A 13,997-nucleotide genomic window follows, 5' to 3' on the forward strand; every position below is an offset into this window, starting at 1 on the left:
AGGATCCTGGTTCAAAGCTATTCCATTGCACTCACCAACAGGCACAATTCACTTGGTCCTTTTCCAACCAGGAGTTTGGACGTGACATGGGATAGGCAGGGACATAGGAGAGGCAGGGCAAGGTTGGTCCTACAAGAGAGTGGCATTGATAGGGCAGTGGTCACAGGAAGTCAGTGGTCAGCACTTTTTGTGAGCCCTTCCCTTCCCCTACTTTTCCTTTGTCCTCCTCTAGGGGAGCTGTGTGGCTTCTGCAGTCCTTGGAATACTGTGAACTCTCACTAAAGTGAAGTTTGTAAATTCGGCGCTATCCTGAGAGAAGCAGACTCAGAATCCCACAAATGGATAATGCCCCCATAACATGAGTGCAAACATGAGTATGTGAGCAGAGACAGGGAGCTATGACTGTGCTCATTTTGAAATTCTTCCTTGAACTCATTGTTCACAGGTTGCCAACTCCCACTCTAGTTCTGTTATCTCTTAGAGACATGGTCTGAGGTCTGCATGGACCCCTTCCTGTTTGTGAGTGGCTGTCCATTCAAACATACTCTTCACTATGGCCCTTCTTTTTTTAATACATTTTTTGTTCTAAAAATACTGTACAGAGGGGTTACAGTTACATGAGTAAGGTAATGAGTACATTTTCTATGGAGCATTGTTACCTCCTCCTTTGTTTTTCCCTACCCTCCCTTCCCTACCTACCTCCCCAACTCTTCCCTCTCTCCCCTTCCACAAGTTATAAAGTTCTTTTTCAACATAGTTTCTTGTACATCTCATTATTACAGTGGGTCAAACAGTATCCCTGTTTAAGCATTTTGTTTATTTCCCTTACCCTCCTCAAATAAGTAAAGTGTATATACAAGATGTAGGGCATGGGAATCAAATACAGTGAAAACAAGAGTTATACCATGTGGGAGGAACATACTAAAGAAATAAAAAAAATCACATAGTACATTATAAGTACTTTAAAAACAATAGCAAGAAAGGAAAAAAACCACTTGTGTCACTGTCAGGGAGAAGGGAGTCTCAGTTTGTGTGCTGTTTCTTGGTCTTTATTGTGGTCTTGTTGGTTTTCTACGTGTAGGACATCTTTAAGTATCTTTTGTAGGGCTGGTTTGGTGGAGATATATTGTTTCAGTTTTTCTTTGGGTCCAGTCATGGGGCCTGAACTCTGGGCCTGGGCGCTGTCCCTCAGCTCTTCAGCTGAAGGCTAGCACCTCTCCACTTGAGCCACAGCACTACTTTCGGCTTTTTTCTTTTTGCTTATGTGGTGCTGAGGAATCAAACCCAGGACCTCAGGCATGCAAGGCAAGTGTTCTACCACTGAGCCACCGTCCCAACCCCTCAGTTTTTCTTTGCTATGGAAGGTTTTTATTTGACCTTCAGTTATGAAGGAGAGTTTAGCTGGGTACAGTATTCTTGGTTGATGGTTGTTTGTCTTCAGGGCATGGCATACATCATTCCAGGCTCTTCTTGCTTTAATTGTCTCTGCTGAGAAATCTGAGGTGATTCTAATTGGTTTCCCTTTATACATGATTAATCTTTTCTCCTTGACATCTTTAAGGATTTTTCTTGGTCTGAATTGATCCTGTGGGGATTATAATGTGATAGTAGGATGTCCTGTTTGGTCTGGTCTATTTGGGGCTCTAAAAACTTCTTGTATCTGAATAGGCCTATATTTTTGCATGTTTGGGAAGTTCTCTGCTAGGATCCTGTTAAACAAATTTCCTAGACCATTAACTTTTGTCTCTAGGTGCTCCTCTACACCCATTATCTTCAGCATAGGGCTTCTGATGGTCTCTTCCAAATGTTGAATAGATCTATCATATTTCTGGGGTTTGTCTTGATAGTTGTATGTTCTTTCTCTATAATATCTAGGCTGTTTTCAATCCCCGAGTTCGATCTTCTGCATGGTATAACCTAATGTCAAGACTTTCTACTTAGATTTTTATTCCTTTTCCTTCTAATTGGTCAGCTTTGATGGCTTCAAATTCTTTGTTGGAGCGTTGTTTTAGATCTTGTATGAACTTCTTTACTTCCTTAATTTGGTGTTCAGTGTTTATTCTCAAATCACTTAGTTGATTGGTTATGGTTTCCTTGGACTCCCATTCCTTTTGTAGAGCTCCATTGAGCATTTCCTTTGTGATCTCCATGAACTCTTTCAGCTGTCTCTATGGATTCCATGAATGGCTGTGCTGATCTTTGTCTATTCTCATCCCACTCTCCCAATTCCTGTATTACTCTTTGACTGTTCTCAGCATGCTCACACATTTCCTTTCTTTCTCATTGACTGTTCTCAACCTGCTCACACAATCCTGTATTATTCTTTGAATAGATTCCTCATGCTCACAAGAGTCCTGTATTAATCTTTGGTTTGCCTGCTCTCAATCTCTATCACGCTAACACTGAGTCTTTTGCAGGTTTTCAATCTTTTCATTCACCATGTTTACCAGTAGTGTTTGTAGAGCTTTTTGTGAACTCTCCTCTGGATTTTTCATTAATTTTTCTATCACCTGATTATCATGAGTGGGAGTTGAGATACCTGGACTTGCCATTTTTCTTGTGCTTTTCTGGCTTGTTCTACCCATTTGGTATGATAATAACACCAATTTTGTGCTAGAACACTACTTTAAGGCAAGCATCAACCAGAGTCCTGTAGTTGCACAATAAAAATGGCTACACACTGTGGCATTTCTTAAGGACACATTCCCCTCCATCCTGTGGCGACCCTGGTGGCTGAGATCAAGGGCAGTCATTTACCCACTTGAAAACCATTTGTAGGGAACTTGCTGGTTGCAGCACTGTGAGGAGATAGGACTCTCTTTGCCTCTAGTAATCTGGGTGCCTGATCTGTATTCAGGAGTGTGTGGAACATGTAGATCCTGCTAAGATGCAGTGAGACACCAGGGGACAGAAACTGCAGCCCAGAAGACATGGTGCCATGAAAATCAGCTTTGACTCTTCAATCTGGTGCACAGTACTCTTGACAACCTATAGCCTGGCAGCATGGGTATTCTTTCTTGGTGCCATTTCCGGAAGGCTCATTTGTCCTAGAATGACTTTCCTAAAGATTCTCTGACCTCCATTCCAGCCACAAGGTCTGACATGCACTGAAGGTCTCCAATCTAAGGAACTGTGGCCAAGGATATGGACCCAGACCCTTCTACCCAGACCTGGGCAGATGCTCTTGTTGGACTCTCAAACAGTTTGGAGAATAGACAATGACACCAATCACCATGAGCACAGGTTTATTGCAGAGCTTCTAGCTCAAGCTCAATGATTCACTCTTGATTATAGGATAGAAGTTTTGTAGTGGATTCATGGGAATGTTAGTGCATTCCGGTAGGACATGATAAGAAAGTAACTAATATAGTGCTTATGCTCCTGGATTTGGTGTGTGTGTGTGTGAGAGAGAGAGAGAGAGAGAGAGACAGACAGACAGACAGACAGACAGACAGACAGACAGACAGACAGACAGACAGACAGATGGACAGAGACAGACAGACAGAGAGAGACAGACAGAGAGAGAGGGGGGAGGGGGAGAAAGAGACAGAGAGACAGAGAGAGACAGAGAGTTTTCATGTGTGTTTGTGCTGGTAGTAGAGCTTGAAGTCATGGCTGAGAGGTATCCCTTAGCTTTTTCACTCAAAGCTGGTGTTGCACTCTATTAGAACTAAAGCTCCATTGCCAGTTTTTTGCTGCTTAACAGGAGAGAAGAATCTTATGGACTTTCCTACCCAGGTTGGCTTCAAACTATACTCTTTGGATCTCAGTCTCTTGAGATTTAGTACAGGCCACCAGCGCATGGCTCAAGCCATGCGTTCTGCTGGAGGTATCTCAGACAGTAACTAATAGTGAGAAATAGATATTATGAAAACTGAGTCACAGCTGAAGAAGAGAATGAATGAAGCAGAGGCGTTAGATCAAGGTGCTGGTTTGGTATCAGCCAAATGGGATACAGCCAGGCAAGAGGAGAAAGTGAGGCTGGAATGTTTGTAAACCCGGGCACTGGTCTGGAACCTCAAGATAAGGACTTTTGGCTACACAGACTCAATTGCTCTCTCTGACATTCATTCTCCTAACCTAATCAGTACCTGGGCTGGGGAGCTGAGAGTCTAGGTCCTTGAAGTTCAGGGTTTAGTAACAAATTCCTTTATTTTCACTGAAATTCACAATGCTTCTTCTTACTACTGTGGCTGTGGTGCACCACTGCAAGGTCCCCATCTGCACCATCATTCAGAACCCTGGCATCCACAATAACCATGCTAATAGTAAAATCATGGAATGAAAGGGTTTTAGAAGCATTCTGTATGAGTGAGGATGTTGATGAAAACTTATACGTAATTAGTGATCTCAACAAAGACAAGGCAAGAAACAGGATATAAGTAGAGAGAAATATGATAGAGAAACAGAGACTCAGACAGAAACAGAGAGGCAATCTCAGATATAGACATAGACACAGAGGGACAAACAAAGAGAGACTCAGAGAAAGCATTAGAGATACAACCCAGGTGCCAGTGACTCACACCTGTAATCCTAGCTTCTCAGGAGCCCTAGAACTGATGATCTTGACTGAAAGCCAGCCCAGGTTATCTCCAATTAAACACTCAACAACCCTAAATAGAATCCAATGGGAATGAAAGTATTTGTCTGCATAAAGTTAGGTTTGAAAGTGTCCTAAACAATTTGATTAAAAATATCAAGGACTGGGATGTAGCTCAGTGGCAAAGCACTTGTTGATCAAGTATGATAACCTGGGATTGATCCTCATTACCAGAAAAAAGTAAATAAATGAAGAGAAAAAAGTAAAAAGGATAGTGAAGAATGCATCACACTCAGATGTGAGGCCCCATTGAGCTCCTGGATCTTCTGGGGCAGGGTCTTGGTCCAGAACTTCAGCCTGGAGGTCTTCAAGGCCTGGCCCACAGCAGGAGGGATGTCCAGCAATAGGTACTGTTCCTTCTGGTCAAACATGGGCCAGTGGAGCAGATCCAAACTGTTGGGGTTCCTGTGGACACCCCAGGAGAAGAGGTGTGGTAAGAGTCATTCTGATCATTCTGAGTTCTGGTGAACCTACACCATATCACCTCATAAGGGTCATGTCATGCAGCCCAAAAGATCAGGAGTGGAGGGAAGGAGGGAAACTTTATTGGAACTTTATAGAGAACTTTATAGGAAAGCCGAGACCTCCCTCTAGTATCTGTTGCATATGGCTCAGAGCCCCCTCACATAGGTGAGTGATGATGTTTCTACAAAAATGTGGAAAACTAGGGCTGGGAAGGTGGCTCAGTGGTAGAGTGCTTGCCTTGCATGCCTGAGGCCCTGGGTTCGATTCCTCACCACCACATAAGCAAAAATAAAAAACCCAGAAGTGACGCTGTGGCTCAAGTGGTAGAGTGCTAGCCTTGATCTGAAGAGCTGAGGGACAGCGCCCGGGCCGAGAGTTCAGGCCCCACGACCAGACCCCCCCAAAAAAGTGGACAACTTTCAGCTCTCTGGGGCAAGAGAGAGTGACTTGAACCTACAAAGCACTCACTGTGTGTGAGTGAGTTCTGGGGTTTAAGGCAGAGCTGTCGTTTGAGTAAGAATTATACATGCATATCAAGATGCCACAAGGGGATCACTAGGTGGACTCCACTCGTGGGAGGCAGAGTTCGGTGTATGTTCTCACCTATTCCGGGCAAAGTTGGCCCAGTACTTCATCATCCTCCTGCTCAGTAGCTCCTCTTCCTCAGAAAAGCCCGCTGCACAAAGGAGAACAGGAGTCAGCATCTTGGACAACATTTGAGGGTGCCTACTCCTGCTCTACACCCTCCATTCAATTGTAGTCTGGTCTTCCATACCAGCGAACTTCTCTTCCTCTCTTCCACCCAAGATCAGGTACTCCCATTGCACAACCTTCCATTCTTCTTCCTTACCTCTACCTGAAAAGACTAGAGTGTATTCCTAGACTAGTGGACAGTTCTTCCCCAGTCCTTGGGAATAATGTATGGACAATCTTCATGTCCTATCATCTATTCTGTACCCATGTCTGACACCTTATAGCAAGTGGGGACAGGTGTTGGCAGCACAGGCTGCTTGGGAAAAGGTATAGATTGTCACACCTGAAGCTTTTGGAATGGTAAGATTTTACACACTTCATCATGTCCTCTCTCTGAGCTTCCATGGTAGACCATGAGAAGACCCCACCTACAGGGATTCTAGGGAGGCCCATTCTAGTTTATGGAAATGAAGAAGACTCACGGCTGCTGCCATACAAAGAAGACCCAAAGACAAAGTCAACCTCATCACCATGGCCGGCCCTCACATATGGAGGCCTGGGGTTCGAGGTCAAGTTCTTACGATGTTGGAACAAGTAGAAGTAGACAGGAGCGTGAGAACCTGGAGGTGGAGACAAATTATGACATGCTGACTTCTCAACTGGAGTCATCTTTCCTCATCTTTGGTGACAAGATAGCTAGGTTGAAGCTGCCTGGAATCTGGACTGTGAAGTGAGAAACCTCAGGAAGGAGGAGGCTTTGTAAACCTCAAAGATGGTCATCACAGTGAATGATCCATTCTCTGACTTCTAGGATGAGCTTTGAGGCCAAGAATTTCAAGGTACTCCCATTTTCCTGGTGACCAATGGGAAAAGCTTTGGTTAAATCATGGCTTGGATTTCCTATCTGTGTGGTCTTAGACTAGTAACAGACTAAGTTTTCTTTTCTGTAAAGTGCCAGTGATGCCTGTGCCTTGCCATAGCCATGAGAGGCCTATGGGACAGCAAGTGCCTGGCCCTGGGGCCTTGAGAGACACAAAAGTGGGGACTTGGACATCACAGATGTTCGCTGAGATGCACAGTTCTGAGCTGCCCGCTGCACAGTCAGATCTCAGCCACAGATGTACTCACGCTGGAAATGTGCTACATGCAGTGCAGGCATCACAAACGTAAAGTCTGCCATCATGTCTTGGAACTGGGCTTGGAGGGTCTGGGAGTCCTCTGTGTCCCCCATGTACTCTTCCATCAGCAGGTGAGCACACTCAGCAGGCAAGTTCTGTGCCAAGAAGATCAGAGAGAGTCAGGTTAGGCAGGCAATAGAGTGAGAGGAAGGAGGCAGCCTCTGGGTGGGGAGATGGGGCATGGATGGGACACTAGTATAAGGGGGAAAGAGACAAACTCTGGTGAAACCCCACCACGATCACATATCCCATCCTTTATTACTGAAGGTTACTGTGGGAACAAATAGCTTGGGATTTCCCATCCAATGGGGCAGGTGTCCAGGTCCTTACCATGCGTTGTACCATGTACTGCATGACAGATGGCAAGTTGCTTCTATTTATTCCCATTATCATGTCAAATAATCCCAACATCTAAGTGGTGGGGAGACAATTTAAGTTGGAATTGTGTGGTCATGAAGGTATCGTGCCCTGTCCAACCATATACTCCCTACCACTCACACACATAACAGATGACCTCCCCAGACAACTAATAAGTTAGAATGAAGTCTCACCTTGGGGATGCCATAGCCATACTCATCACTGTTAATACCAATGATGCTAGGGACAGGGTGGAAGTCAGCAGAAGCCAGCAGCTCTTTGGGATGCCTGGGTAAGAAGACTCCATCCACCACTCCAGGCATGACCTTGAAAGTCTGAGGAGGCATCAATGATAAGGAGTTGAGATCACATACCACACATAAACTATTGTCCTCATGTTACATTCACCATATTCTAATTCTTCCCAGCATTCTCTCTCACACAGAAACCAAGACATCCAACATTTGAGTTAGCCTCCCTTACTTTTTGCTTTGTATCCAGGGCTACAAACCAGTCATTGGTTCACAGTATTAGGACCGGCTGATTCGTACCCTATTTCCCTTTTTCCCTCAGGGAGCAGTGGGCAGTTTCCTCTGATGGAACCTCACCACACCATTCAGCCTGACCTTGGTAATAGCCAGCATTTCCTCTTCACTCTTGGCCCGCAGGCAGCGCACCAGGGCCTCTGAGTTCATCTTCACACAGGCAGACAGATTGGCCACCACCTGAAAAGCAACCAGACAATAGCTGCCTTACTCTTTGAAGTAGCAAGAGAGGTTTGTCCAACTCAGACTAATGAAAATTACTCCAAAACTCGTAGTTATAGTTTGTGGGTTGCTATAGGTGTGAAATCATTCCCACTTTCATGATGCTCAGGGACCTTGAATGGAGGATTCATCCTGTCGGCTCATATTATCACCACCTGGAAGAACCTGGGTGTAGCCTTGCTGCCCACAGACCACACTCAACCTTTGTGAGGCTGAAAGGTGTTGATTCTACCCATGAGCCCTTTCCAATTCCTAAGAAGGTCCCAAGTTACCTTCATGATCTCTTTAGTGCCAATTAAATAGAGTCAGCCAGGAGCTCTAAGGGTGAAGGGAAATACAGGGAGTGTGGCGCAGAGCAGCCGAGGGCACTCACTGAGGAGACTGGTTCAGAGGAGCTGGAGATGAGGTCTGGCACCACGGCCACCCCACTTTCCATGATGGCACCATGGAACAGTCCTTGGGACATGGGAGACACAACATGTGAGGACACACTTGTACCACCTGCAGACTGGCCAAAAATGGTGACACGGTTGGGGTTGCCTCCAAAGTGGGCGATATTCTGCTGGACCCAGCGTAGGGCGGCCACTTGGTCCAGGTAGCCCCAGTTGCCAGTGGCATGCTGGTCTCCAGTGCTGAAAAGTTACAGAGACTAGGATCACAGGACTGTCCTGGCTCTTCTTGGCCCTCATTGCCCATTTCAATCCCCCACTCACCTGAAGAAGCCCAGGACTCCCAGACGGTACTGGAAGGTGACCACCACCACATTCTCAATGGCTGCCAGCATGGATCCATCATACATGGCAGCCATGCCCATAACAAATGCACCACCATGGATCCACACCATCACCTGAGAAAGTGAGACAACTGTCACTGATTCCCATTCAGCTTCAATCCTAACTCTGGTTGCCCTAACACTGCCCATGGCTCTGGCAGTGGGCAGTTGCCAACATCAAAGAATTCCTTCAAGAGCTCCTGAACTCAGCCCTGGGTGAGGGCCCCAAGTTCAGTCAGTATCCTTGAGGTCCACTCTAGGAATCCAAGTCTGAATTAAGGGCTCCAAGACTAGAATATTGGTGTTTTTACTCTGTTGCCTATCTAAAATGGCAAGAAAAGGTGCATTTCTCTGAATGTCTCACCTTAAAATGAGTCAAAAGGATTACATAATAGCATTGGCACAATAGTCAAGCCACAATTTGAGTGATCTCAAAGTATAGCACTTGAGTTTCTCACTGAGACTTCTGGGCTCATGTTGGTAGAGTGAGATCTTGTTTCATTAGAGAGCCCATGCCTCTAACATCTGGGAACAGTTAGGACTCTCCATCCCCTACCATTGGTGAGTCACCATTCCTGGCACGTGGTGTTTGGAATCTGATAATGAAACTTCTCATTAGGTTCCACACTGGCTCAGAGCTGTTCCTTCCCGTACTAAGAGTCTTACAGAAAAAAAAATGTCCTCCTACAAAGTACAGCCAAGTCCTGACACTTACAGGCAGGTTAGAGCCCTCCTGGGCACCAGCAGGCGAGTAGATGTTAAGATAAAGGCAGTCTTCAGACATTGAGATGGAAGGTGTATTTATAATAAAAGCAACTTGCAGACACCTGTTTTAAAGAGTAGACAATTATTCCAAGGTTTGTCTCATGGCAAAAAATCTGACCTTAGGGCTAGATTTGTTTCTAGCCACTGTAAATATCTGCTGTACTGTTGCCTGTTATATACATAATCTTCTCTCATGTCTGTTCGAAACAAGACAGGCCACATTACTTGGGATAGTGAGGCTCACCATCTCAGGCTAGGCTGTAGCTTTGATTTTCAGAAAGCCTTCATGTTGTGTGGGCATTGGGTATCTCTCTTCCTAAGGCTTGTATATCTTGACTCATAGAGGTTTCTAGAAGCATTGGGTGCAAGTATTGACATTTACACTTTCTCTCTGTGCCAATTAAAGACCAGCCAGAGTTGCTGCCACCATAACAGTATAGTATGAATGCATGAAGCTCAGTTACCCCTAGGGTAGTGAGACATTGCTGAAATCCAAATCCAGACCTCAGAGAAACACATTCCCTTAACCATATGTCCACTTGAATGCACTTAGACATTTCCTTAACCAGTGCCACCTGGCCCTTTGAGTAGGCACAGTGGGTATGGAGCTTGGCTTCTCCCAGGAGCCCCCACTGCTGCCTTCCCCAGGGATCTGTAGCATCGGGTTGGACCAGGACCTTTGTCAGGTACCTAAGCCAATGTAATTCTTTCCCAGGGACTCCTCCTCTGGTGGCAGATATCTATTGGCATTATCCAAGCCATAGCACAAGTATATGTTTGTGCTTTGACACCTAGTGCTAGCACTGCTCATATGCAAAGGCAGAGCCATGAGCCTGGCACTGAATCTCAACAAATTCAATATAAACATGGACAGGAAACATTCTCCAATGCAGAAGGAAATGGAGTGTGGGATTTATTTACATGGGAGAAATACTCAGCCTGGTCCAGGGTGCCCCTCCCACCACAATGATTCTCACCCCACGAGAACTTACATGGCTGGGTAGGAGGTGGCATCCCTCACACCACTCCATGGTTCAGGGGGCTCTGGAGGGGCAAACCGCAGTGGGCCTACAGGTGGCTTGGCAAAGGGAATGCCCAGAAAGATGTGGACTCCCACATTGGTGTCATTCACATGGACGAGGCTGCCCTGCACCTGCCCATACTGTGTGGTCCTGATGGGGCTGGCTGGCTGCTGGCCTGTGGGTAGAGATGCACATCAGAATTGCTTTGGCCCTATCAGCTGCCACTCACATTGTGTCTCCTGTTGGCTCTATGCCACCCACAGTTTAGCCTGGCAAGGTCCTCTGATCTGCAGGTTCAATGGCTTCACATACATTCTGTCTGCATGACTGTGCTCCAACACCACTGTTTTCACTGACCTGACCCAGACCTTCCTACCAGGCAGGCTCCCCGAGGTTCTTTGGGAGTTGATATCATCATTAAGCCCTACCAGTTTCCAGCTTATGTCTTAAATGATGTGAGAATAAGCATCATTTCTAGTAACCCAACATTTTTAACAAGGCATCATTAGGAAGCTGAGGATTGGACTGAACCTATCCAGTCGTCATGGAATTCACACTGGAGGTAGCTAAAATGCTAAGAAGAGATAAGGGCCCTAAGAAGAGAGGAACATAGCTCTGAGCAGATTATGAAAACCTTGGCTGGCTTTTGTTAGGTTTTAAGAATAGGTCAGTCAATTGGAAACCAACCCATAGTCCACAATGATGATAATTGCTCTAAGTGGATGCCGATTACATTGGGTTTGTTTCTTCTAACTTAAGACAGAGAACACTTTTGTTTGTGCTCATGTTTGGTAGTCCCAAAACTCCTGCTCCTTTATGTGTTTTAGACATCCAGTCAGGGGCACAATTTTTGGCTATATTTTAATCAGTACCAATTCCACTTCTAATGGAATCTTCTCTTCCATTATTAACTTCAGGTTGCAGTAATTCACAAATTTCACCTGTTCCTATGATAAATTAACTCTCTTGCCCCTAAGCAATGTCTCAGAGCTAGTTGTGAATCAGCCAGGTTCATGTCACCTGGTATAGCCAAATCAAGATAGCAACCACAAATAGGCACCACAGACAGCAATTTCCCAACATCTTTACAAGTCCACAGACATACCAATGACCTCCATGTTGTCTACACAAGAGGTTTTGGCTACATGGGAACTCTGATCCTCAGTGGAGCCACAAACCACTCACATTCATAGTTGTTACAGTAAAAGATAAAAATTGCTCTTAGGTTCCTGTTAGAGACCAGCCACATAGATGTTGCTTCAAGCCCATCATGAAAGTTTCTGAGGAAGCTGAGCCATACAGTGTCAAAAACTGACCCTTGAATTAGGAGATTTAAAACCTTGGGACTTCTAGATGCATGGATTGCTCAACCAGCTCCTCATGATAGTAACAGTTGTGATCTTGGACTCAATATTTTGCAATCAGTACCAACAGCTTGATCAAGAGCAGGTAAGGGAGGGAATCTGGTAGGAGTGGGCCATGGGTAAGGGGAGGGGAACTGTTTAGGGTAGGTTAAATAAGAGAGAATAGGGGAGTTCATCAGGGCCTACCCTAACATGCTCTGTGGTGAGGGGGATCAAAGGTTGTGCATGTATTTCTGGATATAATTCTCTGGTGGCATGATAAGGGCCTGGGGACTTTGTGATAGGCACAGGGTACATACCCTTTACCCAAGGAGCCAACAAGCTTTTGCCCAGATTTGAATGAAGCCCAGTGGCATCTCAATTCAACTTCATGTTGTGTTTCTGGGGAGGTGTAGCTCTTCAAGGACCAGAAACTTTTGCCAGGGCCTTGAACCATGCCAAGATGCTTCTCTTGAGATAAAGGAGACCCATCCATAAACAAAGGAATGTGGGAATGACATTAGCAGACTCAGTAGCAGTTATAGCCACAGGTATACCTACACACAGAGGACGGCAATGTCCAGAATCCCTGACTCTGCCTGACACATTTCAGTGCACTTCAGACTCTTCGATTTGGGTCTCACTCCTCTGTGTCCTCAGGCATCAATCACCCTCTCTGAGTTCTATGATCTCCACCATGGGCTTTTATGGATGCTTAAAGAGCACAATTTTCCCACGCTATCATTTGTTATGTCCACCTGCCCCTCCCTCCCTTCTCCAAGCTCAAACTCTACTCTACACAATGTGGCAGATATCAGACTAGTCCTTGTACTCTCCAACTCCCATCCCAACTCCCTGCATGAGTCTCACCCTGAATCTGGAGTGGGAGAAGCAGGAATCCACAGACCACTGCAGTCAGACAAGCAGGAAGTTGGTGGAGTAGCATGGCTGCCTCACAAGACCTTTTTTGGCCCTCCAGACAGCACACTGCAACTGAACAACAGGTACAGTTCAAGTAGACCTTGCCCAGCCAGGAGTTTGAACCTGACATGGAGTAGGCAGGGACATTTAGAGGCTGGGCAAGGTTGTTCCTGCAAGAGAGTGGCACTGATGGGGCAGTGGTCACAGGAAGTCAGTAGTCAGCACTGTGGGTGTGAGACTTCCCTTCTCCTACTTTGCCTTTGCCTTCCTCCAGAGGTGCTGTGTGGCTTCTGCAGCCCTTGAAATACTAGGAGCTATCACTGAGGTGAAGGTTGTGATGGAGAAATTCCTGGCTGGTCTGCAGAAAAGCAGACTCAGGATCACACAGATGGATATGCCCCCCACCTTCCACGGGGGAAGGTGAGCACTTGAGCAGACACAGGGAGCTATAACTGTGCTCATCTTGAGATTCCTCCTTGATCTCATTGCTCATAGATTCCTGAGTCTACTTTCATGTTCGCTCATGTCTTGGAGTTGTGGTATGAGGGACTGCATGGACCCCTTCCTATTTAGAAATGGCTGTTCCCTTTATACCTATGTGTCTCTGTAGCATTTCTTAAGGACTCATTCTCCTATTCATCCAGCCCTCAATCTGTGGCTACCATAGTGTCTAACTTCAAGTGCAGTCATTTACACACTTGAAACACATTTAAGGGAACTTTGTAGTTGCAACATTGAAAGAAGAAGACAGGGTTCTCTGGGCCTGTGGTGATCTGGGAGCCAGGTCAGTAACTGGGAGTGTATGAAGTACTTAGAATGCTGCTAGGATTCAGTAAGGGGTCAGGAGCTGCAACCCAGACTGACTTTCCAGAGGAAGTAGTGCCATTGGAAACTAGCTTTGATTCTTCAAGCTGGTGCACAATACTGTTTAGTACCTACAGCCTGGCACCACAGGCTTTCCTTCTTAGGACCCTTCCTGGAGGGGTCATTTCTCCTGGCATGACTTGTCTAAAGATTCTCTGAACTGAAATGGGGAATTCCCAGGAGTCATCACTCAGACAAAATATATAGCCAATGAAAAGTCTTTATTAGCCGACTGGTGACCACACTCCTG

At 45.8% G+C, this 13,997-nt stretch overlaps 1 protein-coding gene across 1 annotated transcript; it reads right to left on the reverse strand.

The window, feature by feature from the left end:
* Positions 1–4,156: 4,156 nt before the first annotated feature.
* Positions 4,157–12,908, reverse strand: LOC138815344 (cocaine esterase-like). Its single transcript, XM_070004678.1, has 13 exons — positions 12,833–12,908; positions 10,590–10,794; positions 9,548–9,659; positions 8,774–8,907; positions 8,434–8,692; positions 7,920–8,018; positions 7,488–7,628; positions 7,267–7,347; positions 6,887–7,031; positions 6,241–6,378; positions 5,669–5,741; positions 4,831–5,005; positions 4,157–4,303 (listed from the first exon to the last, which is right to left on the reverse strand). The coding sequence occupies exons 1-13, from the start codon at positions 12,906–12,908 to the stop codon at positions 4,157–4,159; spliced, it is 1,785 nt and encodes a 594-aa protein (XP_069860779.1).
* Between the last annotated feature and the right edge of the window lie 1,089 nt (positions 12,909–13,997).

The sequence above is a fragment of the Dipodomys merriami genome, unplaced genomic scaffold, assembly GCF_024711535.1.
Source record: "Dipodomys merriami isolate MVZ:Mamm:240054 unplaced genomic scaffold, mDipMer1.0.p SCAF_64, whole genome shotgun sequence".
Classification (NCBI taxonomy): Eukaryota; Metazoa; Chordata; class Mammalia; order Rodentia; family Heteromyidae; genus Dipodomys; species Dipodomys merriami.

What these genes read in the sequence shown, in the direction of transcription:
- LOC138815344 (XM_070004678.1), bottom strand. Translation starts at nt 12,908, where the DNA reads ATGCTACTCCACCAACTTCCTGCTTGTCTGACTGCAGTGGTCTGTGGA. An exon ending in AGTACATGGTACAACGCATG is followed by an intron (nt 7,032 to 7,266) that starts GTAAGGACCTGG and finishes TTCTTGGCACAG; the next exon opens with AACTTGCCTGCTGAGTGTGC. An exon ending in GCATGTAGCACATTTCCAGC is followed by an intron (nt 6,379 to 6,886) that starts GTGAGTACATCT and finishes CTCCACCTCCAG; the next exon opens with GTTCTCACGCTCCTGTCTAC.